Below are 25,324 nucleotides of genomic sequence, written 5' to 3'. Positions count from 1 at the left end.
ACGGACGACAGACAGACGGACGACAGACAGACGGACGACAGAAAGACGGACGACAGAAAGACGGACGACAGAAAGACGGACAGACAGAAAGACGGACAGACAGACAGACGGACAGACAGACAGACGGACAGACAGACAGACGGACAGACAGACAGACGGACGACAGACAGACGGACGACAGACAGACGGACGACAGACCGGCCGACAGACCGGCCGACAGACCGGCCGACAGACCGGCCGACAGACCGGCCGACAGACCGGCCGACAGACCGGCCGACAGACCGGCCGAAAGACCGGCCGAAAGACCGGCCGAAAGACCGGCCGAAAGACCGGCCGACAGACCGGCCGACAGACCGGCCGAAAGACCGGCCGAAAGACCGGCCGAAAGACCGGCCGAAAGACCGGCCGAAAGACAGGCCGAAAGACAGGCCGAAAGACAGGCCGAAAGACAGGCCGAAAGACAGGCCGAAAGACAGGCCGAAAGACAGGCCGAAAGACAGGCCGAAAGACAGGCCGAAAGACAGGCCGAAAGACAGACAGAAAGACAGACAGAAAGACAGACAGAAAGACAGACAGAAAGACAGACAGAAAGACAGACAGAAAGACAGACAGAAAGACAGACAGACAGAAAGAAAGAAAACAAAAAAAAAAACACCTCCAGAAAATCCTAAAGCAAGCAGTGGAGACCGGAATGAACTAAAAAGAGGCAAGAGAAAACGAAAGTATTTGAATGTGGCATAACTGGGAGACATCCACAAAGAAGCAAGAGTAAGATCACTGCAGATTTGACTATGAAGATGAATAATGATGGTTGCTTCTCTACACCAATTCAGAGTTTCCTTCCCTCCATTAGTCCACCACCTGTTCAGTTTACTGTAACTGCAGTTAATACTGAAACACTCCTTTTGTTGAATACAGGTGGAGACCCCTCTCAGGAAACATCTTAAATTATACAGAGAACACAGAGGTCTGAATTGGGGTGAAAAAAGCAAGCATGAAGCCTTTCAATTTTACATGTTAAAGGGAAGGACAACTGTTTTACATCTCAGGAAACAATTCTGAATCCTTTATAATACGTAAACCAGCTTGCCAGAAACTAATAAGTTTTGAGACAAAGTTTTAAATGAAAAAAGCTTGTCAAAACTAGCTTTAAATAATATTTGTATGATAGAGGAACATAAACACAAAGTTAGTTTTCACTTTACATTCTTTCAGTTACCAGTTAGAAATTCTACAAGGAAGGAAGTCAAGTAATGTCTGTAGAAAACTTATCTTGGGTGAACATCTTGAAAGACTTTTGACAGGCTACAATTCCTTTTTTTTCTCTCAACAGCACCCTGCCTGTCCTTTACCCATAAAGCGCAGTGAAGTTACTTTAATTCTTATTTGTTTCCCCAAATCCTGCTGCTGTTTGATAGACTTGATTTGCCAAAGAACTGGCTCCATCTTGTGGAACACAGAATTAACTACAAGAAAAGCTACACTGAATTACCCCTGAGTGGTTGATAGCCTGCTCCCAAAAGCTATCACTTTTGGCCAAAGAAAGCCCCAGTCGTTGCATCAATCCAAGCATACCCATGCAGTGCTCTCTCTCTCTGCATTACTCCCACTCCCAATTCATACTGCCAGGTGCTCTGCTACTCAAGATTTCAACCAAGTTAGGAAAGAGTATCTTTAAAAAACAACTGTAACTTCTCTAAGCTGAGATACAAATAAAGATTGTGAATAGGAGACAAGCATTTTACATAGCAGGTAGAGAGAAAAGAAGGAAAACAAGTAAGCAGCAGTTGTATTTTATGTAATTCAATTCAATACAAGAAGAACAGAGTCAACACAAAACAGTCTCTTCTCCAATGGCTACTCAGGGAAGAGCAGAAGAACAAGGCAGAACTTACAGAGATCCCTCCAAGTTTCTCTCCTCAAAACAATACACTAGTGATCAAAATACTGCAGTGCTTCAAACAATTTATTATCATGCATGTTCAGTCTAATCCTCCTGATTCAAAGACCATCTCTTACTAATTTCATTGGCAGTTGCTTAATTTTTCATACAAAAGGCAGATCCACCATCTCCATTTCTGATTCACAGACTCCTGGGCTGGATGGGGTAGGGGGATTGAAACAAATCTTTCAAGAAAACAGCACCCACCCACTCCCAACACGAAAAGCTTAATTGCAAAGTTAATGTCCACTGAAACAGACTTTGCGAATTAAGAAAATCTTTGAAAAAATAAAAGATGTTGCATAAATATCTTGAAGCAAAGGAAATCATGCAAGAACCACAGTACAGGAATCTTTATTCTATGAAATGTTCTTCAAGGCCCTTGAACCTTAAATCTTTTGAGACTACTGAAAAGGACTATTTACTCATCACTTGATCCACTGAATTAGTTTCTGATTAAACAGAACAAATAGCCTGAAGCACATTTTCACATCACACCTACTCCCCACATTAAGCAAAATTTCCTTTAGAGTAGAAGAGGCTTCCTTGCTTTATCTCCATATCCACAACTGGGAAATCCACACAAACTCAGTCTTTGCGTGCTTTTAAGGTGTCAAAGTATGCAGCAAAATACTGTTTTATATAAACTAAGGCAACAGAGAGCATAAATGGTAGTTGTTAGCAGTCTCTTACAGCTGGCTTAGTAAGCCTGTGTTCAGAGTCAGTACCGGAATTTGAGAACTTAAAATTTACCACATTTAGAAAAGTGTGACAGAACTGTTTGTAACAGGCTGTTTTCATATTTTAAAATAAAATCAAACTCAACAGCCCGAAGTTGCACTGAAGGCAGACAACTCAAGTACACTATTCCAGAGCCCAGTTTAATATCAGCTAAATTCATATAGTTCAAGGAATACTACAGGAACAGTGGGAAGACAAGCCTTAGAGGCATTGCTTAACTATTTTTAGCCAGTGTCTGGTAGGTGGTAAAGTGTTTCATGGGCAGAATTCCTCTAAGTTTTTCTTTTGGTTTGGATAACCATTTTTCATGAAAGCCATCAAAAAATCCATTAAGTGGAGACCTATTAATAACTCCAAAGAGGCTCTGTAGAAGTATCATGAATGAAACTCTTCCCCTGCACAACCCTGTCCCACCTGTATAAGTCAGAGAGAGAAATATGTATCAGTTAAAATTATTCCTTCAGCTCACTTGTCCACTTGCTTCTTTAGCATCAAAAATTGCTAAAAGCATTTCAAAGAAATTTCAAGGGTTGTCAAGCCTCAACTTGAAAAGTAGTACACTGAAATGAATGTACCTTCAATTCCATGTTTAAGCCACAAAATCAAGTGGCTGGCTTCATAACAATTTTAATTCTGGAGTGCATCCAAGTAATTTCAAACAGCAAAAGCTTTATACAGAAAATTAAGTGTGGAATATGAAAGTGCAGTTTGTAAGCCAGAGGACTGGTTGGTTACATTAGCTATCAGAAATACACAGGTAATGTCTGTTTATTCTTGAAATGAACAGGTCTTTTTCTTGTCTAACAGCCATTTGGTACAAGCAATCTTGTAAGGTGACAAAGTGAAAGAATTAGTTTTGCCTTATTAACAAATAGTCAGCTATTAAAAATCTTTTTGACTGCGAGACGATAAGCTTCCTTTTCCAAAACAAAGTAATTTTATCAAATATTAGGTGATTATAGGACATAAAAGCTAAGTTGTGAAATAAAATGCAATATTTAGAGTTCACCATGAAGTTATACACACACATACATCATTCATTCCTCCTCATGTAAATTACAAGAAAAAGGAGATCATGACTTTTTTTGGTATTTGTTCACCAAAACATCACCAAGACCTCCTATTTATCTTAGAAATGAGATGACAGCATTTAAAAAAACACCTACCTCATTAAAACACTTATTTTTAATGAAAATATCAGTTTAACTCAGTGTTTTGCAAGGAAACTTCCTCACAGAGTTTGCATTCCTGACTTGAAGTACTTCACACCTCAGATTTCAGCCATCCTCACACTACCCAGGTAAGCAGAATCATAAATAACTTCTGAACTGTCAAAAGAGCTCAGCTCCTGACCCTTGGCTGGCAGCCGCTCCTGGATAGCCTGAGCACGTGTCTGTGACTGTACAGGGAGAACACAAGCAAAGTACACAGGATACAGCCACAGCCCTCTTTACCAGCCCTGTGGGTGCTACAGCAGCCTTTGGAAAGTAAAGTCAGTTCCCCCAGTATCAGAGATGACAGGGGTGCAAACCCTGGTACATTGAATAACCGAACAGCTTCAGAAATAAAATTTCAGTTTGGCCAAGGGGTAGTGCTCCAATTTTATCCTGCCTGTTCACTCATGAAGACTGCTTGTGTCAGAGTTCAGGCTGCAATTATAAGGTGTGCAAGCTGTCTTCTCCTGTTAGCAGCATTTGGTACTTTCTAAAAAAGACAAGGTTATGTAGCATATTACAGTATTAGAACGAAGCTTCTGGAGCAGGTCTTAAATGCAATTTTTCCCTTTTCAGCAAGGAAATGCTAAAACACTGACTGTTTTAAGTTTACAATTTATATTCCTTTTTATATACAGAAATAAAAGGAAAATGGGGAACTGAACTCTTACAAAATGTTATCATAAGCTGATAGCTAAGCATTAAGTAAAAGCATGACTGAAAAGAAAAATAAATGAATAAATCTACACTACTCTGTTAGGATGTAACAACCCCTTTGCATATCCAGGCAAAGGATAAAGTTTATATAAACACCTGCTTCAAAAAGACCCTTCAGTCATTAAATTAAGTTCTTCCTCTAACTATGACAAAAACCTCAGAGATAAGATTTGTTTGCAAGACAGGCTTATAATGTAGGCTGTTTGCCATAAACAAAAATGAACCTTTATCTACCAGAGAAATAATCTAACAATTGCATGAATCAGCTCCCCTTTACCATTTTTCCTCAAATATAACTGAAGAGATCCTTAAGTAAACACTCCACAAGCTATACAAACTCTGTGCAGTCCTCAGTGACTTCAGAGATGTGCTTTCCCATACTTAACAAGGAAGGTAAATGCACCCCCATAACCCCTCCAACAAGAACCTAAATTTAAAAAAAGATGCAGAGAAACCAGAGATTCAAGCTTCTTTATCCAAGAGCCATAGAATCAGTCTTTAAGGCTGTAAAAGATATCTTAGATCATAAAGTTCCACCATTAACCAAACATGGCCAAGTACCATGTCTATCTGTTCTTTAATACCTCCAGGGATGATGACTCAGCACTGTTCCGACACCTGACCAACTTCTCAGTGAAGAAATTTTCCCCAATATCTAAACCATACCTTCCTTGGCACAATTTGAGGCTATTTCCTTCTGTCCTGTCATTGGCTGTCTGGGAGAAAGGGCCAACCTCCACCTGGCTGCCACCTTCCAGGGAGCTATAGAGAGTGATTAGGGCTCCCCTGAGCCTCCTCCTCTCCAGGCTAAACAACCCCCAGCTCCCTCAGCTGCTCCTCACAGGACTTGTATTTCAGACCCTTCACCAGCTCTGCTGCCCTTCTCTAGACTCACTCCAGCACCTCAGTGTCCTTCTTGTAGTGAGGGCCCCAGAACTGAACACAGGATTTAAGCTGTAGCCCACTGCCGTGCCAAGAAGGACAATTACCACCCTGGTCCTGCTGGCCACACTGTTGCTGACACAGGCCAGGATGCCATTTGCCTTCTTGTCCACCCGGGCACCCACTGGCTCATGTCCAGCTGCTGTCAACCAGCAGACCTAGGTCCTCTTCCATCAGGCAACTTTCCAATTGCTCTGCCCTAGCCTGTAGCGCTGCAGGGAACTGTGACCCAAGGGCAGGACCCAGCTCTTAGCCTTGTTGAATCTGGTAAAACTGACCTCAGCCCATCGATAGTCTGTTGAGATCCCTCTGTGGAGCCTTCCCTGCCTCCTTCCAGCAAATCAACAGTCACACCCAACTTAGTATCATCTGTAAACTGACTGCGGGTGCACTCAATCCACTCATCCAGATCATTGACAGAGATATTAAACATGACTGGACCAAAGACTGAGCCCTGAGGAACCCCACTAGTGACCAGATGGAAGTGACTCCATTCACCACTCTCTGCGCCTGGCCACCCAGTCAGTTTATACTGAGTGAAAAGTGCTCCTGTTCAAGCTGTGAGCAGGCAAAGTTAAGTGCTAAATTTCAGGTTCTAGAGAGTAGAAATACACTGAAATCATCTATAATGACCAGCCAGATTGTTTGTTTTACCAACCCTCTCTGCTACATTTGTTTGTGTGGGGATGAGGTTCATTTTGTTCATAGAAAGCTCCGTGGTGGTGTGTTCTGAATCTGTGACCAAAACAGTGACAATAACACACCAATGTTTAAGCTACTGCTGAGCAGTGCTTGCATAACACTGAAGCCTTTTCTGCTCTTCAGACAGTCCTGCCAGTGAAGAGGCTGGGGGTGGGCAAGAGGCCAGAAGGGGACACAGCTGAGACATCTGACCCCATCTGACCAAAGGGACATCACATCATCATTGTGCTCAGCAATAAAAGCTGGAGTAAAAAGGAGAAAGGAGAGATACTTGGAGTAACTACACAACTGTTACATGTGACGGAACCCTGCTTTCCTGGAGAAGGCTGAACACCCACCTGCTGATGCTAAGTAGTGAATTAATTCCGTATTTTGCTTCGCTTGTGGGCACAGCTTTTGTTTTACCTGTCTTTATCTCAACCCATGAGTTTTCTCACTCACTTTCCCTGCCATCCACATCCACAAAACCCATATTCACTGCAGACATTCTTCTACATTCCTCCTGTACATACTGTCTCACTTCCTCTTCAGGTTATGTAGATCAGCTCAAGTAGAGTTTTAGGCTGCACCATTCATCTCTCTTACCTACAGAGAGCCTATTGGCCCACCCTCAAACACTAATATACCACAGTTCTCAGGCATAGGAATGGCCTACCTCACAAATGCAACTCTAGTCTTGACCCCTGAGTTTACTGTAATGATATTACCGATCTTCAGAGCAGAACTTTCAGTGGAGCTCAGGGTACTGAATTAACAGAAGACCAGAGAAAAAGAACAGGCTGAAGAGAGCAGGCAGAATAATGCCTTTTCTCCACTTGAAGCTCCAGTGTCATAGACACAAGTCCTTCCCACAAATTCCCAGGAGCTGCACACCAAGGTAGCTACACCCCAGCACAGCACTCAGCCAAAGTCTCAAAAAATGGATCACATCTTGGAGTGCTTCAACACCCCTGCCTGAAGCTGGGTTTGGGCTGATACACTCAACAGAAGCTATCTATGCTCTGTGAGATGTGTCTTTTACAGAGCAGGTGTTAAACAACTTTGTATTTCCTCAGTCAGTGAACAAAAAATATGTTTATACCTATAATCTAGGCATAAATGGACTTCCTGAGGTCCCTTAGATTAACTTGATGTTTCAATCAGATCTAATTATATCATGCTGCTTAGGGCTTTGTTCAGTTGTTTTGAAGAGCTCTAAGGTATTTTTCATCATCTTTTAGGAAAAACTCAGTCCAGTGTTTGAAAATTTTGTCTTTTTAAAATCACAAAGTAACATATTTATATCCAATTCAAATGCATCATGCCACGCATTCAAGGCTTAAATGTGCTTTGCATTTTTCTAAAGTCATCTACTTGCTTCGTAAAATTATGTTGGCCTCCTGTGTGATGATACTAAATTAAATGTAATTCAAACTAACATAGTTAAACATTCCAGCATGACAGACAATCATCAATACTCAAACATCATTATATCAGCTAAATGTGACTGAGAAAGGAAAAAACAAATTTACTTTTAAGTAGTGTTCTTCACAGCTGATTTAACTAGATTTGCGTTTCAAAAAAATGGAGAGAAAGTTAGGAGTGTTTTTTGTACAAGTTATTTTTCCAAAGTGATCTTCTGTACTTTGTGTAGAACATAAACTGTGGCTGTACAGTATTTTTCCTCAAAATATCATTTTCTTCAGATGCCAGAAGAGTAATGGAATACAAAACCAAAGTAGTCATCTGCATTCAGTCTGGAATACTGATTTGTGAGTATGAGTTCAAAGTGGGATTAAGGTTTCTTGAGAAGTTATCAATTCTACAAATGTGCTCTCAAAACTCTGTGAGACTCTTAAGCACGAGATCTCGGATCAGCTGTATTTTTTAGACTCTCACTTAAGACCAAACACTTGACAGAATCCTTTTGTTCCATAAATATATATATATGGAGCAACCTTTTTTAAGCAGATGAGTAACCCTTTTACCATAGCATCTCAATTTCCACCTGCTTCAAACACTAGATTTGGTCCTTTCTGTTTCTGGATGCACAAATGACAGTTAGATTTCTGTATTTCTTGAAAATGCAAAGCTCTGTGATTACTGTTTAATCACTTTATCATAAAAGACTTCAACTTTAAACAAAGAATCTACTTTGAATTGACACAGACTGATACTTGCACACTGGGGTAAAGAGGAAACAAATTACATGGTATCTGCAACGGGACTCCATATCAGCTTGTAAGTGATAAAACAACTGAAATGGATCTGAAGTAGCAGAGACTGGAAGGGGCCTTAAAGATCAGCTAGTCCAAGCCCTGGTGTTCAGAGCACACACAGCAGGTTGCTTAGGGCTGTTCCAAGTCAGATTTTTGGTGCTTCCACACTGCACGCTCCACAGCCTCTCCAGGTAAACTAATCCTACTCAGCTTTTCCTGGAGTAAAAAACCAATAAAAATAAAATTTTATCTGTCAGTGGAATTTCCTGTGTTTCCATTTGCATTCACTGCCTTTTGGTCCTGTCACTAGATATCACAGACAAGTCTGCCTCCATCATCTTTACTTTCTGTCACCAGGTATTTATTATACACATGCACAAGAACCCCCAGCAGCCTTCTCTCCTCCAGGTTAAACAACCTCAGTGCTCTCAGCCTCTACTTGACTGTAAGGCACACTGACCTTCCCCTTCATGCCACTTTGCTAGACTTGCTCCAGTCTGTCTCTGTTTCTTTGTGGAGCCCAGAACGAGACAGCACTACAGATGCAGTCCCACCAACGCTGAGGAAAGGATCCCCTGCTCCCAGACACTGACCACGCTTGTGCAAGGGTACATTACTGATTCATGACCAATTTTTGATCCACAGCATCTATTCTGCACTGCCAACACCCCCTCCCTAGGAAGAGAGCTTTGCATTTCCCTTTGTTGAACTTCCTAACATTCCTGTTGGCTCATTTCTTCCACTTGATCACTTGCCTGCTCCTGAGAAGCAGCACATCCATCTGGTTTATCAACCACTCCTCCCAGTTTTGCGTCCCATCAAGTTTGCCAAGGGAGGGGTCTATCTTGTCACACAGGTTATTAAGGAAGATGTTAAACAGTGCTGGCCTCAATTACAACCCCTGAGCTACACTGAAGTGGCCTCCCACTCAACTCTAGGATGTTGATCACCACCTTGAGCCTGGCATTTTAGCCTCTAAGCTATTTTCAATCCACCTCACTGTGTCTTCATCCACAAAGCATTTCATCAAGTTAACAAAGAAGAAGCTACAAGACATTTTCCAAAAGCCTCATGAAAGGCCAAGGTAAGAAAACACCCATTGTTCTCATCCACCAAGCCAGTCATTTAGCTTGGTTCGGTGTGGAAGGCTGTAATCAGGTTGGTTACACATTACAGCCCCCTGATTAATTGATAACTATTGCCCATTATTTTTCTTCATGTGTTTTCAGAAGTATTCGGTTTGTCACTTTTCCAGGAACAGAGGTCAAGTTGACTGGCTTGTGGTTCCCAGGATGTTCCTTCTTGCCCTCTTCAGGGACAGTAAGGACATTTGCTTGAGTCCAGCCCCCAAAACCCACCTCCCTAGTAACCATGACCTTAGTTAATGAGAGTCACCACAAAATTACCTTGGCCACCCCATCCCACTCCTGGCTGCATTCTATTATACAGGCTTGTGTACAGCCAGTATCTACAAGCATTCCCAAATATGATTCTTCTCTACTAACTGAGAGTATACTTTCCTTGCCTAGAATTGCTGAAAGCAAATCTTACTAGTAAAGAACAAAATGAAGAAGACATTGAATATCTCACTTGTTTCCACATCTCTTATGAGCAGTTCCCTTCCCCATTTAGCAGCAGGCCTACATTTTCTCAATTCTTTTTTCTGCCAATTAGCTGTACATGCCTCCCTTGTTGCCATTCATACATACCTTTTAAGATTAAATTCCATATGGACATTGGCTTTCTGACCTGGACACATATGCACGCTTGGATGATGTCTCCAGGCTCTCCCTGGGCCCCAAGTTTCTGTCGCCACCTGTTGTATGCTTCTTTCTTGTGTCTGAGCTTTTTCAGAAGCTCCTCATTCATTCAAGCAGGACCCCGGGTGCCTCTGTACCATTTCCTATTAATTGCAATATGTCACACTAGAGCTTAAAGAAGTAGTCAACCAGCTTTCCTGGCTCTCTGTGCTCAGAACCATTTACCACACAACTCTTCCAAGATCCTTGAACAGAAGAAAATTTTCCTTTGTGAATATTATGGTTGTAATCCTACTTTTTGCTTTGCTGTCTCCAGATCCTGAACTCTTCTACCTCATGACCACTATAGCCAAGACTACCCTAACCTTTACGTCCTCAACCCATCAATTCTTGTTTGCAAGAAACAGGCCCTCAACCACTTGTATTGAGATGTGGGCATCCATGCATGCCAGAAGCTTCCTTGATTACTTATTCCCTGCTGTGCTTTCCCCCTAGAAAATAATAAGGGTTGTCCAAGTACCCTAAAAGCCTGTGAACGTTAGACTTGAGTTGCCTGAGGAAATCCTCATTACCATGCCTGACCCATAAGCTCTCAGCTGGCTCACCCATCTCCAGGTAAAGCAGCCCCACTGCTTTCATAGCAAATGGCAACTCCCCTTTACCATCATACCAGCCTGCCCTTCCTAAGCACCTGCACTTACCCACTGCAGTCCTCCAGCTGAGCTATCCCCATGTCAATAAAAAACATAGCTCAGTCCTAACTTATTTTCCTCTGCCATGATATCTGAAAACAACTTGCTAACACTACAGTGCAGATGGATTTAACTATGCTATAGGTTCAACAGCCTAACTCTTCAGAACCACCTCAACATGAAAATAAGATAACATCAAACAAATTTACTTGCTCACAAGGCAAAGTCATTATGTCTTGGAGAATTTAGCTGTGGCCACAAGAGACACTGTGAAGCACCAGAGTTCCTAAAGAAAAGCTGAATCATGCTCAAATGAACCTTATGGAGCCAGTCTAAGACAATGTGACACCTGAGCTAAATCAACTGCTGACTACTCCCTGAGTAATGTCTGATAATTGACTCTCTTAAATCCTATAGGATGCACGCAATAAAGAGGGAGTCACCTTTCCAGGAAAGGGTACCTCCCTAAAAGTCTTATCACATAGACATATCTAATTACTTCCTCTGTATCATGTACAAGGACCTCTTAAGGCTGCAGCACAGTTGCTCTTTCCTCTTTATAGCATTCAAACCAGACGGAAGACAGAATCTTTCCATTCTGCAAAAGGAAATTCAGGAATAAAACAAAGACCAAGTGGTATAAACAGCATCCTGTAGCAGCAGCAGCTTTTTCATGTCACTGAAGAGTGCCAGAACTGCAGCTTCCACACACCTCTGTATGCTACCTGACCAAAAGAACTGGGGTGTTTTGCACTTTAAAAAGCCAAGAGCATGGTCTCATCAATAGCAATAATCACTTTTCAGGAACTGTCCCATCGTTATGGTCCACACAACAGAAACAGCTTAGACCACCAGTAACTTCTGAATGTTGGGTGGCTAACTAAGCATGTAAGGATTTCTGCATCTGTATAATATAACTCAGAGAATGTAAAGATTTGCAACATAATAAAAAATATAAAGAACAAGTCCCACAAATATTTCTATTAGCAGTCACAGAAATAATGAGGTTGAAAGGGACCTCTGGAGGTCACCTAATCCAGCCTCTTGTCAAAGCAAAGTTCAAAGTTATATCATGCTGCTTTGGATCTCACCCAGTTGAGTTCATCTAAGTCTTGAAGAGTAGAGATTGCATCCACTTGGGTAAAAAGCCTTCAATTTTGCAAATAACCCTGTTCTATTACAAGCTAAACATATTTCCTGTGACTTATTTGAAAATATTTTTCTGCACTGTAAGAGTCAGGAGATGGAAACAACCTCCTTCCTTACAGGGCTCACTAGTGTCACTCAACACCACAACACCCATTCAGAAGTCCTAAGATAAGGCTGCCATACTTTTTTCCCCACTAATTGAGGTGTCTTAAGAGCTGTTTTCTTGGGAGAGACAATTATCCTTCTCAGGGCTGCAACAGCAACTAATTCCTATTATATATGTATATATGGCCACATCTCAGTCAATTACTAAGTTTCAGTCTCATCCAACCAGTGTCAGTAACAGGTAAGAGCACACCGAATGAGAGCATTGAAGTAGTTTTATTTAGTAGCAGGAAATCAGGAAAAAATATCCTGGTTATACTGCCCCAAGAGAGACTGAAGTGAGTTTCTGATCCCTAAGGGTTTCTGAAGGCACTTTGACAAAAAGGCCAGAAAACTACTAGCTAGGTATCAGATTATAACTAGGACTTCTAGTGATAAAGTTCCTTACTATTATTAGAGTTCAAGATATATAATTTCATTTGCTAAGCTTAAGTAAGAACAACCCTGAATGAAAATGCTTTGCCTTCGTTATTCCTTATGGAAGGATATTGCAAAGCCTCACTGGACAGCCAGACGCCTCCAGTTGTATCTGTCAATTCATATTCCAGTCTGTTACTCTCACATGATCTTTACCAAGCTTATCTTGCAGAAGCAGTGTGAACCCTGCAACAGAAACACACAAAGAAATACAAGGAATTTCTTGATCTGAGCGACCTGCAGTAACATCTGATATTTGCAACAACTGGTACAGAATATGCATACAGCACAAACAGCTACTAGTAAACTATTACTTTGTGTTTGAACTTCAATATAGGGCTAGAAGTTGCAACAGAGATGATATGTGAAACTGACCTCCAGCATAATCCAACTGCGTTCTATTCCCCCTTGTGTCCTCTCAGGGGTTTCTCCACCTTAGGAGGAAGACAGGAAAGATCACCTGAGGAGGCACAGCAGCCAGTGCCTTGCCCTAGAGTGAGCTCTGTCAATGAGCTGTCACAAAGCTTTCTTTCTTACACTGACACTGAGGAAAAAGCTGATGCCTTGCACGGGCTGAGGGCAGCGAGCTGTAAGAGTTACCCATCTGCTTGAGAAAGAAGTACACTATCTATTAAAGCATACAGGAAAGATTAAGACAGTTAAAAGACCAGACATCAAACAAGTAAACAGCAAAGCAGCTTCACAAAAAGTGATGATCATACACAAATATTTAAGTTGGTCTCCCAGCCATAGAAGAGATCATATGCAAGACTTGAATGCCCACACAAAAGAGTCTGAACAGCTGTAAACATATCTAGAATATTCCAGATTTCTTTCCATAGCTAGTTTATCCACTTAAACCATTTTTTTTCCTGTCCCTCACTGCTAAGAGACACCATGTTTGTGATTGGTTAGTTGCTAGGGAAGTTAAATTTTAGCTACACAAATTTTGGTACCACAGTCTTCCCGATCCAGTCTTTTTCCACGCTCCCAAGTGCCTATACCTGCCACTCTCAAGACAGAAGGTCAAGTCTTCAGTCACATAAAAATATTCAATGACTGTATAGTACATCTATGAATACTGAAAAGCATTTTCATTAATATTATAACCAAATTAAACCAATTTTAATCTGATTGAACAAGCAACTGTGTCAATGTGCATCTTTGTACTAGGATTTTGGTAAGAAATCATTTAAACAGGCTTTATGCACTATCTGGCACAAAGTAAGTAAACATAAAAAAACAAACAAAAAAAACCAAACCAACAACACTTTCTCTGATACAAAAATTTATTCAGCTTTTCTGAAGGCTCAAAACATCTGCAATTGTTTACACTAAGGTCTGCAAGTTTGCAATTATGCTATTTTAATTTCATTACAGTTGAAAAAAGTCTAAAGCAGTTGATTTACAGCTCAGGTAATTGCCTTCTGATAGGGAGATGAATTTACAGATTTCAGTAGTCAATGTATTGGTATGAAAGACAGTATCCAAATACAAGCACAACAGACAGAAAAGATATGTCAGAACATTCACATTGTTTTTTCTTAGAAGGGGACAAGATATTCAGCAGAATCAAAGGACTTCTAAGCAAGGTCCATCTAAGAAAGCAAGCCTGTAAACTGAAGGCCATCAGTCTTGGTCTAGTGTGACTGTCTCTGTAAATGGGGAGCATAAGACTATGATTACTGTTCCTAATGTTGTTTGAAACTAATCTCCTTTTGTGCTTCATCACACACTTGAACTTCTAAGTACTTCAGTATTCAGTGACTCAGTATTTAATATCAGGATCCTAAAAAGACAAGCCTTGCTGCCAAGCAATAAGAACACAAGTCTAGGAGACTTCTAGCATGTTATAAGTAGGTACTAACTACACAGAAATAGCAAATTATAGCCCCTATAGTCAAAGGGTCCTTGACTGATGTTAACAGTTTGTATTTTTTTTTTATTTTGGCTTCATTTGACAGATTTCCAAGATGTGTTATTGCCTAAGGGATTCAAATATCAGCACTGAAACAACAATTTAAAAAAATGTATTACCCTCCCTCTACAATGAAAAGAAAAATTCAAATGCTTCACGATAGCTTTCAGCGTAGTCTAAATACCTGACACATCTTCTCCTATATCCTTCCTATTCCTGCCAGCTTTACTTGGTTATCTAAACAAAAGGATCACAAAGGCACTTCAGTTGCCTCTCTTTCAACACCTTGGGGTGGTTTAAGCTATTGTCAGCACACCTCATTTCTATTTCCTACAAGTATCAGAAACAGCAGCGTAACTTCTTCCCAGTAATGCAACACTGGGAAGACATCTATTGCCTTATGTAGGGAGCTGTTCAGATAGGGATGTAAAGAACAGACAGTACACAGACAGGAACTGCCTTGTCAAATGTCACTCCAACCTCCTCATTCTTTCAAAAGTCTCAGTGATTGCAAAGACAGTTCCAGAGCCTTTAATTTTTAGGCTTCTTCCCTACAGAAGTATCATCTACAATTTGCTGCAAAATCTACAATTTGAAGGTGACATATGGCAACTACCGTATGGCCCTACAACAGGTAGTTTCCAACACATTTTAGCAGCAACAGTCAGAGTCACAGCAGCTATTTAAACAGGCAAAAGGCAAATACAGAATAAAAATCGCTTCCAGAAACTGTTGTCAAGGTCAGCAATCCTAATTATTACTTAATGCTGCTCTGGCAGATTTGTCCTCAGCTGTATTCTTCACCTTAGAAAGCCATCCAATGTATCTGTATACCATTCACACTTGAAGAAGCAGACCACAAATCAAAGGATGGATTTGTTCTTGATACAAGACCACTGCTAATGACAGAAAGATTATTTTGAGGGTGACCAAGAAATAGCTTTTGTAATTCTTACACAAAGCAAGCATGCAATAAATACTGGAAAGGTGCATGCTTCAAACTTCTTTGCAGGCAATGCATATGGCAGCCCTATACCTGGGCAAGGAAAACTAACTCAGTAACTTAGAAATGATGGGATGGTAGTAAGATCCTGTATCACCTTTTTGAAGCAAGAAATAAAAGACAGCAAAAAAGCTTTATTGATATGAAGGAAGAATTCAACAGTAGCTGCAATGAAAGTAATGAGTGGTAAATATGCTAATAGGACCACATTATATTTTTTAGGGTCAAAAGGATATTTGTATGATTTTAAATTATATCTAGAACTTAAGAATTCCCAGAGCCTCAGAGAATAGCAGTTAAAACAGATATGCAAGTATAATCTGCAAGATTTCCACAATCTTTGGATGTGACTATCTGAAAAGAAGCCTAGGGTAAAAATAATACTTCAGGTTTAAGAGACACTATAATATCTAGGATGAGAAAAAGGAACTACTTTCAGTTAAGTGCCTATGCTGAACTGACAGCTATCTGAATGACCATACTGAAAACAATGTTTTTAAGTACTGCCAGAATAAGATCAAAGACAACTACAACTGAGTTAAAACAACTACAATCATGAAGATGTTACCCCACAATTAAGTGAACAGAAAAAGAAATAAAACACAGAACTTGGAGGGTCCTACTGAGCAACAGAATGGAGAAGGACAGACAAAGGAGCAAAGCTCACACAAGAGAGGAAAGTAACAGAAACTAGAATGGACATTTCAAAGAAAAAAAGAATACATTACATTAAGACTGAACTAGGACTGACAAAAGAAATCCTAAACATTTTGTCGTGTTAATGACAAATGGCTTTTTTTGACATTTTTGACAAGTGTTAATTTCTGCAGAATTCAGGATGAAGAGGCTCTCCAGTGAACTGACTACAGAGAGCTTCAGACTAGTAAGGAACAAGACCAGAGATGAAAGGGATGCTGTTAGTGTTGCAGGAGGTGAAAGAGACCTCACAGGCTGGGGAATGCCAGACAGCTGGCAGGCTCTGGTTAGCTAACAGAGGTTAATAGCTGCTGCCTCAGACAGCTCTGCATTCCAGGACTAGCAAAACTACAGCTTTGCCAGACAGCAGCAAGTCATGAGCACTCAAACACCATGGATTAAACATGAAACAGATTAGGAAAAAACAGCTGGCTGCAGCTTTTTCATCTCTTTTGGTAAATAAGTTTCAACAAAGACTAATATAATAAGCAAGAGTTCAAGAGTGGCATTACATGCTCATAACAAGCTTGATTTTCAACTTAACAACTGATAATGTTTCCTTTTTTCTGAGCTGTCTTCTGGAAGTCCACAGAAATCCAGACTTCAGGGTATATATTGGAGGCACCTCAACATTGTTCACGCAACTCTCCTTCCCAGAAAGAAAGTTCCTAAACTTCAAGAAAGAAATCTCACAAACAGTGTATATATGGCTACATCTCAGTCAAGTGCCTTTAGAGGAGCTGCAACTAAAGCAACTTGGTCATTCCACACTCTTTCTTCCAACTATAAAAAATACCCAAACATACACAGTACAGGCAAAGTCAGATAGCACTACAAAGCTAATGATACAAAATTTAAAATAAAAATTGCTACAACAGGATGAAGCAAACGCAAATTAAACTTGAAGGGAAGAACAGAATGAATAGAAACCACCAAACCACAAGTCCCTCACATTGCATCACCCAGTATTTTCATGCCAGCTTTCCTGGGGACAGGGTGAAAGCAAGCCATGCTTCTGGCATACAGAGAGACAGCAAAGCAGAAGTTGAGCAAAAGAGAAAAGCAAGAAACAATCAAAAGTGCCATCAGATTTTAGTAGGTACCTAAGTATTAGAAATTGGAAAAATGAATTAGTATGTACTAGCAGAAGACAGCCTGGTCAAGATATTGGGAGGTCCTCTAGAAACTGAACAGAAAAAAAAACCCAAATTGAAGATACACCAAAGCTTGATCTTATGAAAGAAAGCACCAAAGAAAAGAACAGTGAATAAAAACATTAATTAACACAAATATAAGGAAAAGGAAGCTGAAAGTGTCAGCACTGCTGAACTGAAAGGGCAAAAGATACTGAGCACTGAGGACTACAGGGACTTACAAACATTTTGACTAAGTGAGAGACAGAAAGAGAAAACTTGGACAAGTAATGGGAGAATACCAGACTCTAATCTTAAACAGCACAGCCCTCAGGCCGATGCTATAGAACAACTTACATATGGAATTCCATCAGCAAGCAACACCGAGCAGCATTCAGCATAGACATACAAAGTGCCAATAATACATAAAACATACAAACGTGCTTTTTCCAGAAAGTCACTGGTTACGAAGAGCCATTTACATGGTAACCAGCTGTCAGGGGGCAAGAGGAGCTGTGTTAGGAAATGGTTAGGCAGAGTTATTTACAAAATATAAAGACCCATTATCTTTGGTGTAATCCATATCATCTACTTTTAAGAGTTTATATTAGGACAATACAGCCTTCCTTTTGATTGTGCACAGCATGTCTTGAGTGCATAGTGAAACAAAGTAGCACACATAGATGGGGGAATTTACAAACAGCGCCATTTCTGGTTACTCAAATGAAGCTCACTTACATTTCACCTCCACTTTACGTGAAGGACTAAACAAGGCAGCTCTGGCATTAATCATACAGTGTGAACTCTCAATTATTATTCAGGAAGCATTACACTTAATAACTTACTGTGCAGTCACCTTACCTAGAGTAAGATCTTAATAAATGGAGTCTAGATGAAGGAGGGAGGTACTACAATTTTCCATTTGAAAGCCACAGAATCCAAGGTAAACAGAAATGCAAATATACGTCTACTTTCGTGCAGGAAAAAAAAAAAATAGACTAAAGCACTGTAAGATTTGCCAGTGATATAATCTTTAAAATTCCATTCATCGCCAAAGCCACATCTGTGACATATTTAACCGGACTCAGACACCCAGATTCACAGAGCCTGGCATTCTGACTGAGTCAGCATGGCAGGGCATATTGTTTTGGACACTCGATGTTCAACTCCTCTGGCACCTACCCCTGGCATCGGCCAGTCCCTTCCCGAAGGCCACAGCCCGCTCCGGATCGATACCTGGCAGCGCAGGAAGCGGACGCGGCCGTGAAACTTCAGGAAAGGGCTGGGCCAGTCATTGCATAAAGCCCGGCCGGGGGCTCCTCGCTGGAGGTCGCGGGGCTGCAGCCCAGCCCAGCCCAGCCCAGGGCAGAGCGGAACGCGGCTCACACGGAGAGCTCAGGCTGTCTCTCTGCCTGCCCGCCCCGCCGCTGCCCCCGAGCCCGACCCGCTGCCGCCCCCGGGCCCGCTGTCGGGAGGAACCGCCCGCCGGTCCCGCCGCCCCTGCGGACGTGGCGCGGCCCCGAGCCGGGCCCCGCAGCCGCCCCGGGCCGGGACCCGCCGGGGCAGCGCCGCGCCCGGACCGAGCCCCCGAGCCCCCGCCCCGCGTACCCTTGGCCTCGCAGTCCGCGCAGTACTTGTTGTCCTCCTCCCGCAGCAGCTTGGCCAGGATGGCTTGGTGCTGTTCGTTCTGCTTCTGCGCCTTCTCCCGGCAGGAGCGGGTGGCCATGGCGCGGCTGGAGCGAAGCCGGAGCGGGGCCGGGAACGCTCCTGCCCTGGCGCGGCCACGGGAACCGGCGGCCGCGAGCGCCGACTTCCTCAACCGGAACTACTTGCGGACGCCTCCGCCTGTCTCCCTCCCCGCCCGCTGCCGGGATGGCGCGCGCGCACACGCCCACCCTGGCCACGACAGTCCCCTATTCCGGAGTGACAAATAGTCCGCCGGGTCCCTAAGTCCAGGCCGCGCCGCGATGTCGCCCCTACACGGCGCTTCCCAAAGAGCAGCAATCGCCGTCCTGGCTTTAGAAGGGCACGGAGCGGTGCCCGAGGAGAAGGGGGTCACCTGGTGACAGCAGGTGAGGTATCCATCCGCCGGCGCGTGACCCCGCCCTCCAGGGGGTGCCCGGAGGAAGGGCGGGGCCCGGCGCGAGCCGCCGCACCTGTGCGCGCGCCGCCCCGCCCTGCCCCGCCCCGGCCCGGCCCGGCCCAGCCCAGCAGGGGATGGGGGTGCGCGGTGCGCTGGAGCCCGGCTCTCCAGCTGACGGTAAATACCCCAAAACACAGCCAGGGATCTGCCGGCGTCCGTGGGATTGAACACCCCTGTCATTGTATTTACCAACCCACCGGTAGTAAATACTCCAAAACACATAGCCAAGGTAGCTGCCAGCGTCCATGAAGTTGAGGCACCTTGTATCCTCGGGACAGTTGTCTCCTTCTCCAGGCCAGGGCTGGGGGAGGAAAAAAAAGCTCTTGCAGCCTTTTGATTGGACACTGCCACAGCTGGAACTTGGCCTCTGAAATTTCTCCAAGGGTACGTGCTCCTATCTGAAATAAAGCTTTACAGACAGCAGAGACCTTACAATGAGGAAACTGGCGCTTTTCCACTCTTGTGTAGGTGGTGAGATGCTCTGGAGAAGTCAGAGTTGGATCCAAAGTACCTGCAGAAAAGCACAGCACGGGCTGACTCTTCTGACCAAGAGTGCACCTCTACATTTTGTACCTCAAAATACCACATCTTTATTTGTCCCCTTCCTCCATTTTGTATCGGCTCCCTTTGGCGCTGCTGAGGACTCCGTCATAGAGTCTGCTCTCCAGTAACATCCTTTTTGTCAGATCAATTCTAGCTTGCTGCATTTTTTTGCCTCTAATCCAACCCTTCTGGAAAGAGCTGAAGCCTATATATAGCCTATAAAATGCTTATGTGAGGCAGATGGAAATTCAGGTCTTTTCCCTCTCAGACACTAAATTACTGAATCATTCTCTGTATCTTTCTTTTTCTCAGAGACAACGGTGAATTAAATATCCCCTCAGTGTGGAAGAGTTGCAACAGAAAAAAATGAAAATACTACACATCAAGTTAATTAGTAGTTAAACTAGCATCTAGCATGGGAAAATATGTTTAGATCTCCTTTAAAATAGAGAGTTAAGGTCTGCCTGTACACTGGGAATCTCCTGGCCAGTGAGTTACTGGGTTTGAGGTTGCAGAATGAGGATATGGTATAAATATATAATTCTAATAGAGGGTTTAGCATCCTACTCGGAGCAGGCATTGAGGGTTAAAACCAGAAGTATAGAATGGCACAACGAAGTTGAGCTCCAGGTGCCTTACAGTGCCAAAATAGAAAGACTCGCTGCAGCAGAAGGTGTGTAACACAAATGTTACTGTATCCTGATATTTGCCATCAGCCCTTGCCTGGAAACTGGACTACTGAAGCACAATATTCCCGGCTTCTTAAACATGACATGCTTCTAAACATGCTTCTAGCTGAATACTTAATCTACAAGCATGTAACTGTTTTCTAGCCCAAAGTGGTTTTAATTACCACGGGTTTTTTTTTGTTGTTGTTGTTGCTTGTTGTTTTGGGGTTTTTTTAAGAGAAAACTAGCTTCAGCTAGAAAGGGAGCTACAGCTCCTTGCTGTTATCCCAGGACTCTGAGAAATAGGATGCTTGTTAGAAAGGCAAGAGCTGTGGGTAGAGAGAGAAAAGGCCATGAACTTGCTTCTCATGTGTTAGATAAGCAGCAGCATTGCTGTTTTAGAAGAAAATAGTAGTTGCTTTTCTATCTGACACAAGATGTGCTTATTGTGTTCAGCTCTGAAAATTATCCTTCTAAGTACTTTTTCTTCTGTAATACAGTAGAAATATGAAATCACCTGCTTCACCATGGGGTGAGATGAATAGGTTATTAATATTTTAATAGATAGTTCTTTGAAAACAGCATGGTGTAACTACATTATTAGGTGTTTCCTTCAGAGCACAAATGAATTGAAGGAGGACAAAAATTAATCTCTTCTGTGCTTTTGCTGCTTTTCCTAGATCCTAAAGAGGAGCAGAATGTTGTAAATGTGAAGTTATTGCCAAAAGCATTTTTCAGAGTGCGAAAAAATGAAGAAAATATGTTTTTCAGGATGCAGTATGATCTATAGAATGAGTTCAGGTGCCATGCCACCATGCCATGACATGAAGTGCAGAGAGACCAGAGATGCTGCTCCTTCAAAAGACGAGATATGGTAGTCATGCTGAGCCTGTCAGCTCAGTGCCCTTTGCTTTACCTTTCATTAAGCCCTGTAGTGCACAGTCTAGTCAATCCAGTTTTGGAATTGTTTAAAGTACATGACTTGTGTTTCAAGACCTTTATCTTCAGAACTGAGTGAGTTTCATGAGGCTAACTGAATTTTCCATAAAGTAACTTTAACATTGGAGTTCTGTGGTTTTCAATACTAGTGATGGTGCTGTGTTCAGTAAAAGCAAAGATTTACCCAGCATGACAAAAATCTCTTCCTAATTGTCAACACTTGTCATTCTACAGGCTATTCCACTGTTTTGCAGAAATACCTATAGATAGTTTGTGAACTTCATAATCTGATAGCCGAAATTCACCAAATCTAGACACCTACCTTATTCAGAAATCACCCCATAAACCAGTTTTAAATAGTATTTCCTAATCAGGACAGTATTAGCATAAATTTGACTTAATGGGAAAGAATGTATCAGGTGCAAAGTTATTAACTGGATTGAAAGCAGGTGTTAAAATAGCTGTGTTTCTCTAATGCCTCATCTTCAAATATCAAAGTCCAGAAATAAATGGGGTTCCAGTTAGAGTTGTTGAGAATTTCTGATTCAGAAGAAAGCTTGGTGCTTCAGATATTCTCAAGCTCTTAAGAAAAAATTATAAATATACATATACATACATACACATACACACACATATATATATATGTATATATATATATCACTTCCTGGGAAATGGAAATTTCAGTAATGCTTCTGAAACTTGGCTCTTCCAAGCTGGCTCTCCATGCTGCAGAGTCTGGGCTGCCCATGGGTCAGATAATGTGCTATCTGTCATCCTTGGCTGGCAGAGAATGGCAGCACCTGAAAAGTTGACCGTAACCATTGTGTTTCAGCAAACACTTCAGATGCCATTTCTATGACAAACTTTAGAAAATCTTGAGCTATGAGCCTGGCATCCTGTCTACCCTTGATGACCAGTGGAGAGAAACAGACATTCATGAAGGTGGTTTGCCATGTTCTCAGACAGGTGTGTCTGACTGGGGTGAGCTGAATTACCATCTGGAAGGGCCTGTGTTAGAAGCAGAGGAATGACTTCCTTGATCATTTGTGTCTCCTAATTGAGAATAAAGGGTAGAGATGGTGACTGTCTCCTACCTGACTAGTAAAAGGTAGGTAGTAAAGAATTCATTTAAGAAATGAATTCTTAGCATTGTTTTAAATTAAAGATATTTTTTCAGTGATGTACTTTGTGTAGGACAATTCCTGCTCAGCTCTAGCTCTGATATTTTTAATCAGGAAAAAAAAAAAAGAAGCCATAGTAACATGACATTTCATGAAATAACATCTGTATCAGAGAGTCTGCAACCAGACCAAGAGTTTCCACATATTTTTATTCTTTGTTTAAAAATACAGCCCTAAACCCAAATTCAATAGTTTTAAAAGATTCAGTATTTCTTTTACAAAAAAAATCCAACAAAACATAACAAACCCCCACCCTGGAGAACCAAAAAGTTTCATTTTCAAAGCCCAATTTTAAATCCGCAATGAAAAGAATCCTTATACAATGCAGAAGTTGTTGGGGACATGACTTTCGAAACTATAGTTGAATATACTGTGTACACAGGAGTAACAAGATCATATCTCATCATCCCCAAAAATGAGTATTATGCATTTGACAGCCTTGTAGGGTCACTGCAATGGGAAGTCTGGTTGATAAGCATTGTGGGCTTGCCCTAGGAGTGTCATGAGTCATGTTCTTACAGTTTGAGCACCCTGGCCAATGAACCAAACAGTGATAGTGTCACTCTTAAGATGATTAAAAAGCATTAAAGGATCAAGATTTATAGGTGGGGATGCATTTTCAATGAATTCTAGTTTCTGTACAGCAACTTGACTGGAGAGATGAGATATTAGAGGCAGTAAATCTTTTCTCCAGTTTCTTGGTCCTTCCTTTGCATCTATTCAGAGACCAAGCATCTGGTATTAGATGAATTATTGACATTATAACATCCAAGATAAGGCAGTCTAATTTCTATAGCTGCTGAGCATTTGAAATACTCTGAAATAGAAAGACTGTGATGTGACTGCAATTCTGAAAATTGGGACAAAAATTCTATGCTTCACCAATAGTCTTGTTTTCTTGAGAGTTATTAGTAAATCTGAATTTTAATTGTAAAAAACAAATTAGTGCCTGAGGGGGAAACTGCAAATTAAATAGAAGGATGATTAAATACATTTCGATGCCCTTTGCTGTCAGTCATAATTGTGTAAGCTCGGGAAAAAAATACCATTCTGTAGAGCTAATATGTTCTATTATGTTTTGAACATAATGTGCATGTATTAAGCCACTATATTCTCATGTGAATTACAATGTAGGATAGTGTAGGTGTAGACCATAAAGAAATGTAAGCTCCATATGGTTCCAGTGGAAGCATGAATGCGATCTTAAAAATTAAATGCTTTGCACTTTTCCAAGCTCATGGTGTATTTTCAGTTACTTAAGGCTGTTTGTATGTTTCGGTCTGAGTCTTCTCATTTTGATTCATCTCATTTTAAGACTGGGTTTTCTGAAGAGAGAGACTGTTAGATGGAACTTTGTGAGTCATGCATTTGGCTCAGTTTGGCTTTGAGGATAAGAACACCAGCCTTAGGTATCAGCAGCCATTGATATCTAGCCAAGATGAACAGCAATAATCAGATGTAAAATCAGTTGCAAAATCATAAACTTGAAATACTAGGGAAAAATATGAAAAGCAAGTACAAAAAGGGGGAACTGAGCTCCATTGTTATTACTGCTTCATGTCCTACTGTGCAAAAGGTAGTCTTTGAAGCTTAAAAATGTTTTGTTGATGGGTAAATGACTAAATAGATGCTAAAGCTAGGAGAGTTTTTGATTTTCACAAATCTTAATTTTAGCTCTTCAACAATAGGAACTATGATTCATGTAGTCCATTTTTTCCCTCAGATGAAGTCAGGAACTCGTCGAGAGTGTGGGTTAAGCATTAGCTGATGAATTGCAAGCTTCAGACTGTTGCAGACAAAACAGAATCTAGATATACATAGCATTTGAGATGATTTTTTTACACTATAACATTATGCTTTTCCTTCTCTTTTCTGCAGTACTCTTTAAATACTAGTGTGAATAAACTTGTGTTTATCTTTTCAGTTCCCTTTACGATGAGGAGTAATTAATTGTGTGCTATATCTTACCTGTTTGGAAGTCTGCAGTGACCCTGCAAATTCTACCTATTTTTGTCTTAGAATCATCCTCAGAAAAGTGGAAAAGTTGAGGTCAAACATTTTAAATATTTTTGCTTTATTTTTTCTTCTTTGAGAAAATTTCACACTGGGGGAGACTGAGGGGCTAAGGTTATAACAAATCATACTGGTTTCTGAGTGTCTGCAGTCCAGAGATGCTGAAGGAGAATCATTTCTACTTCAAAAGCTGGATATTTTTAGTGATCAGTGAGTCTTTTATCGAGAAAAGAATGTCCATAGCACTCACAAGCTTATATCTGCAGGAAAATGTTTTTCCTCAGCTACTGGATACTCAAGAAATGAGGAAAGTGATTTGCTATACAAAAGAAAAAAAAAAATAAACTCTTTCTTCAGTCCCTCTGTGATCTATCACTTGAGGAGAAACATATTTGGATATGTTCCCAGGGGAATGACTACAACTACATCTGGCAGATAAAAAAATCTC

At 41.4% G+C, this 25,324-nt stretch overlaps 2 protein-coding genes across 5 annotated transcripts in view; both read right to left on the bottom strand.

Moving 5' to 3' along the window:
- The window catches only part of SMAP1 (small ArfGAP 1), an 89,568-nt gene extending 70,117 nt beyond the window's left edge, over positions 1 to 19,451 (bottom strand). Inside the window, exon 1 of one of the 4 annotated variants that reach the window (XM_058833855.1) lies at positions 18,998 to 19,451. In XM_058833855.1, the coding sequence (XP_058689838.1) occupies positions 18,998 to 19,115 (118 nt within the window). In that variant the 5' untranslated portion in view covers positions 19,116 to 19,451. The remainder of the gene's footprint in view (positions 1 to 18,997) is intronic. The other 3 variants (XM_058833857.1, XM_058833853.1, XM_058833856.1) reach the window with 3 other exon arrangements.
- A 225-nt stretch (positions 19,452 to 19,676) lies between these two features.
- Positions 19,677 to 25,324, bottom strand: part of SDHAF4 (succinate dehydrogenase complex assembly factor 4) — a 28,432-nt gene continuing 22,784 nt past the window's right edge. Inside the window, exon 6 of the mRNA XM_058833859.1 lies at positions 19,677 to 20,043. Coding sequence (XP_058689842.1) covers positions 19,718 to 20,043 — 326 coding nt within the window. The 3' untranslated portion in view covers positions 19,677 to 19,717. The remainder of the gene's footprint in view (positions 20,044 to 25,324) is intronic.

This window comes from Poecile atricapillus, chromosome 3, assembly GCF_030490865.1.
Source record: "Poecile atricapillus isolate bPoeAtr1 chromosome 3, bPoeAtr1.hap1, whole genome shotgun sequence".
Classification (NCBI taxonomy): Eukaryota; Metazoa; Chordata; class Aves; order Passeriformes; family Paridae; genus Poecile; species Poecile atricapillus.
The sequence above is the reverse complement of the archived record's forward strand: the minus strand, read 5'-3'. Positions and strand labels throughout refer to the sequence as shown.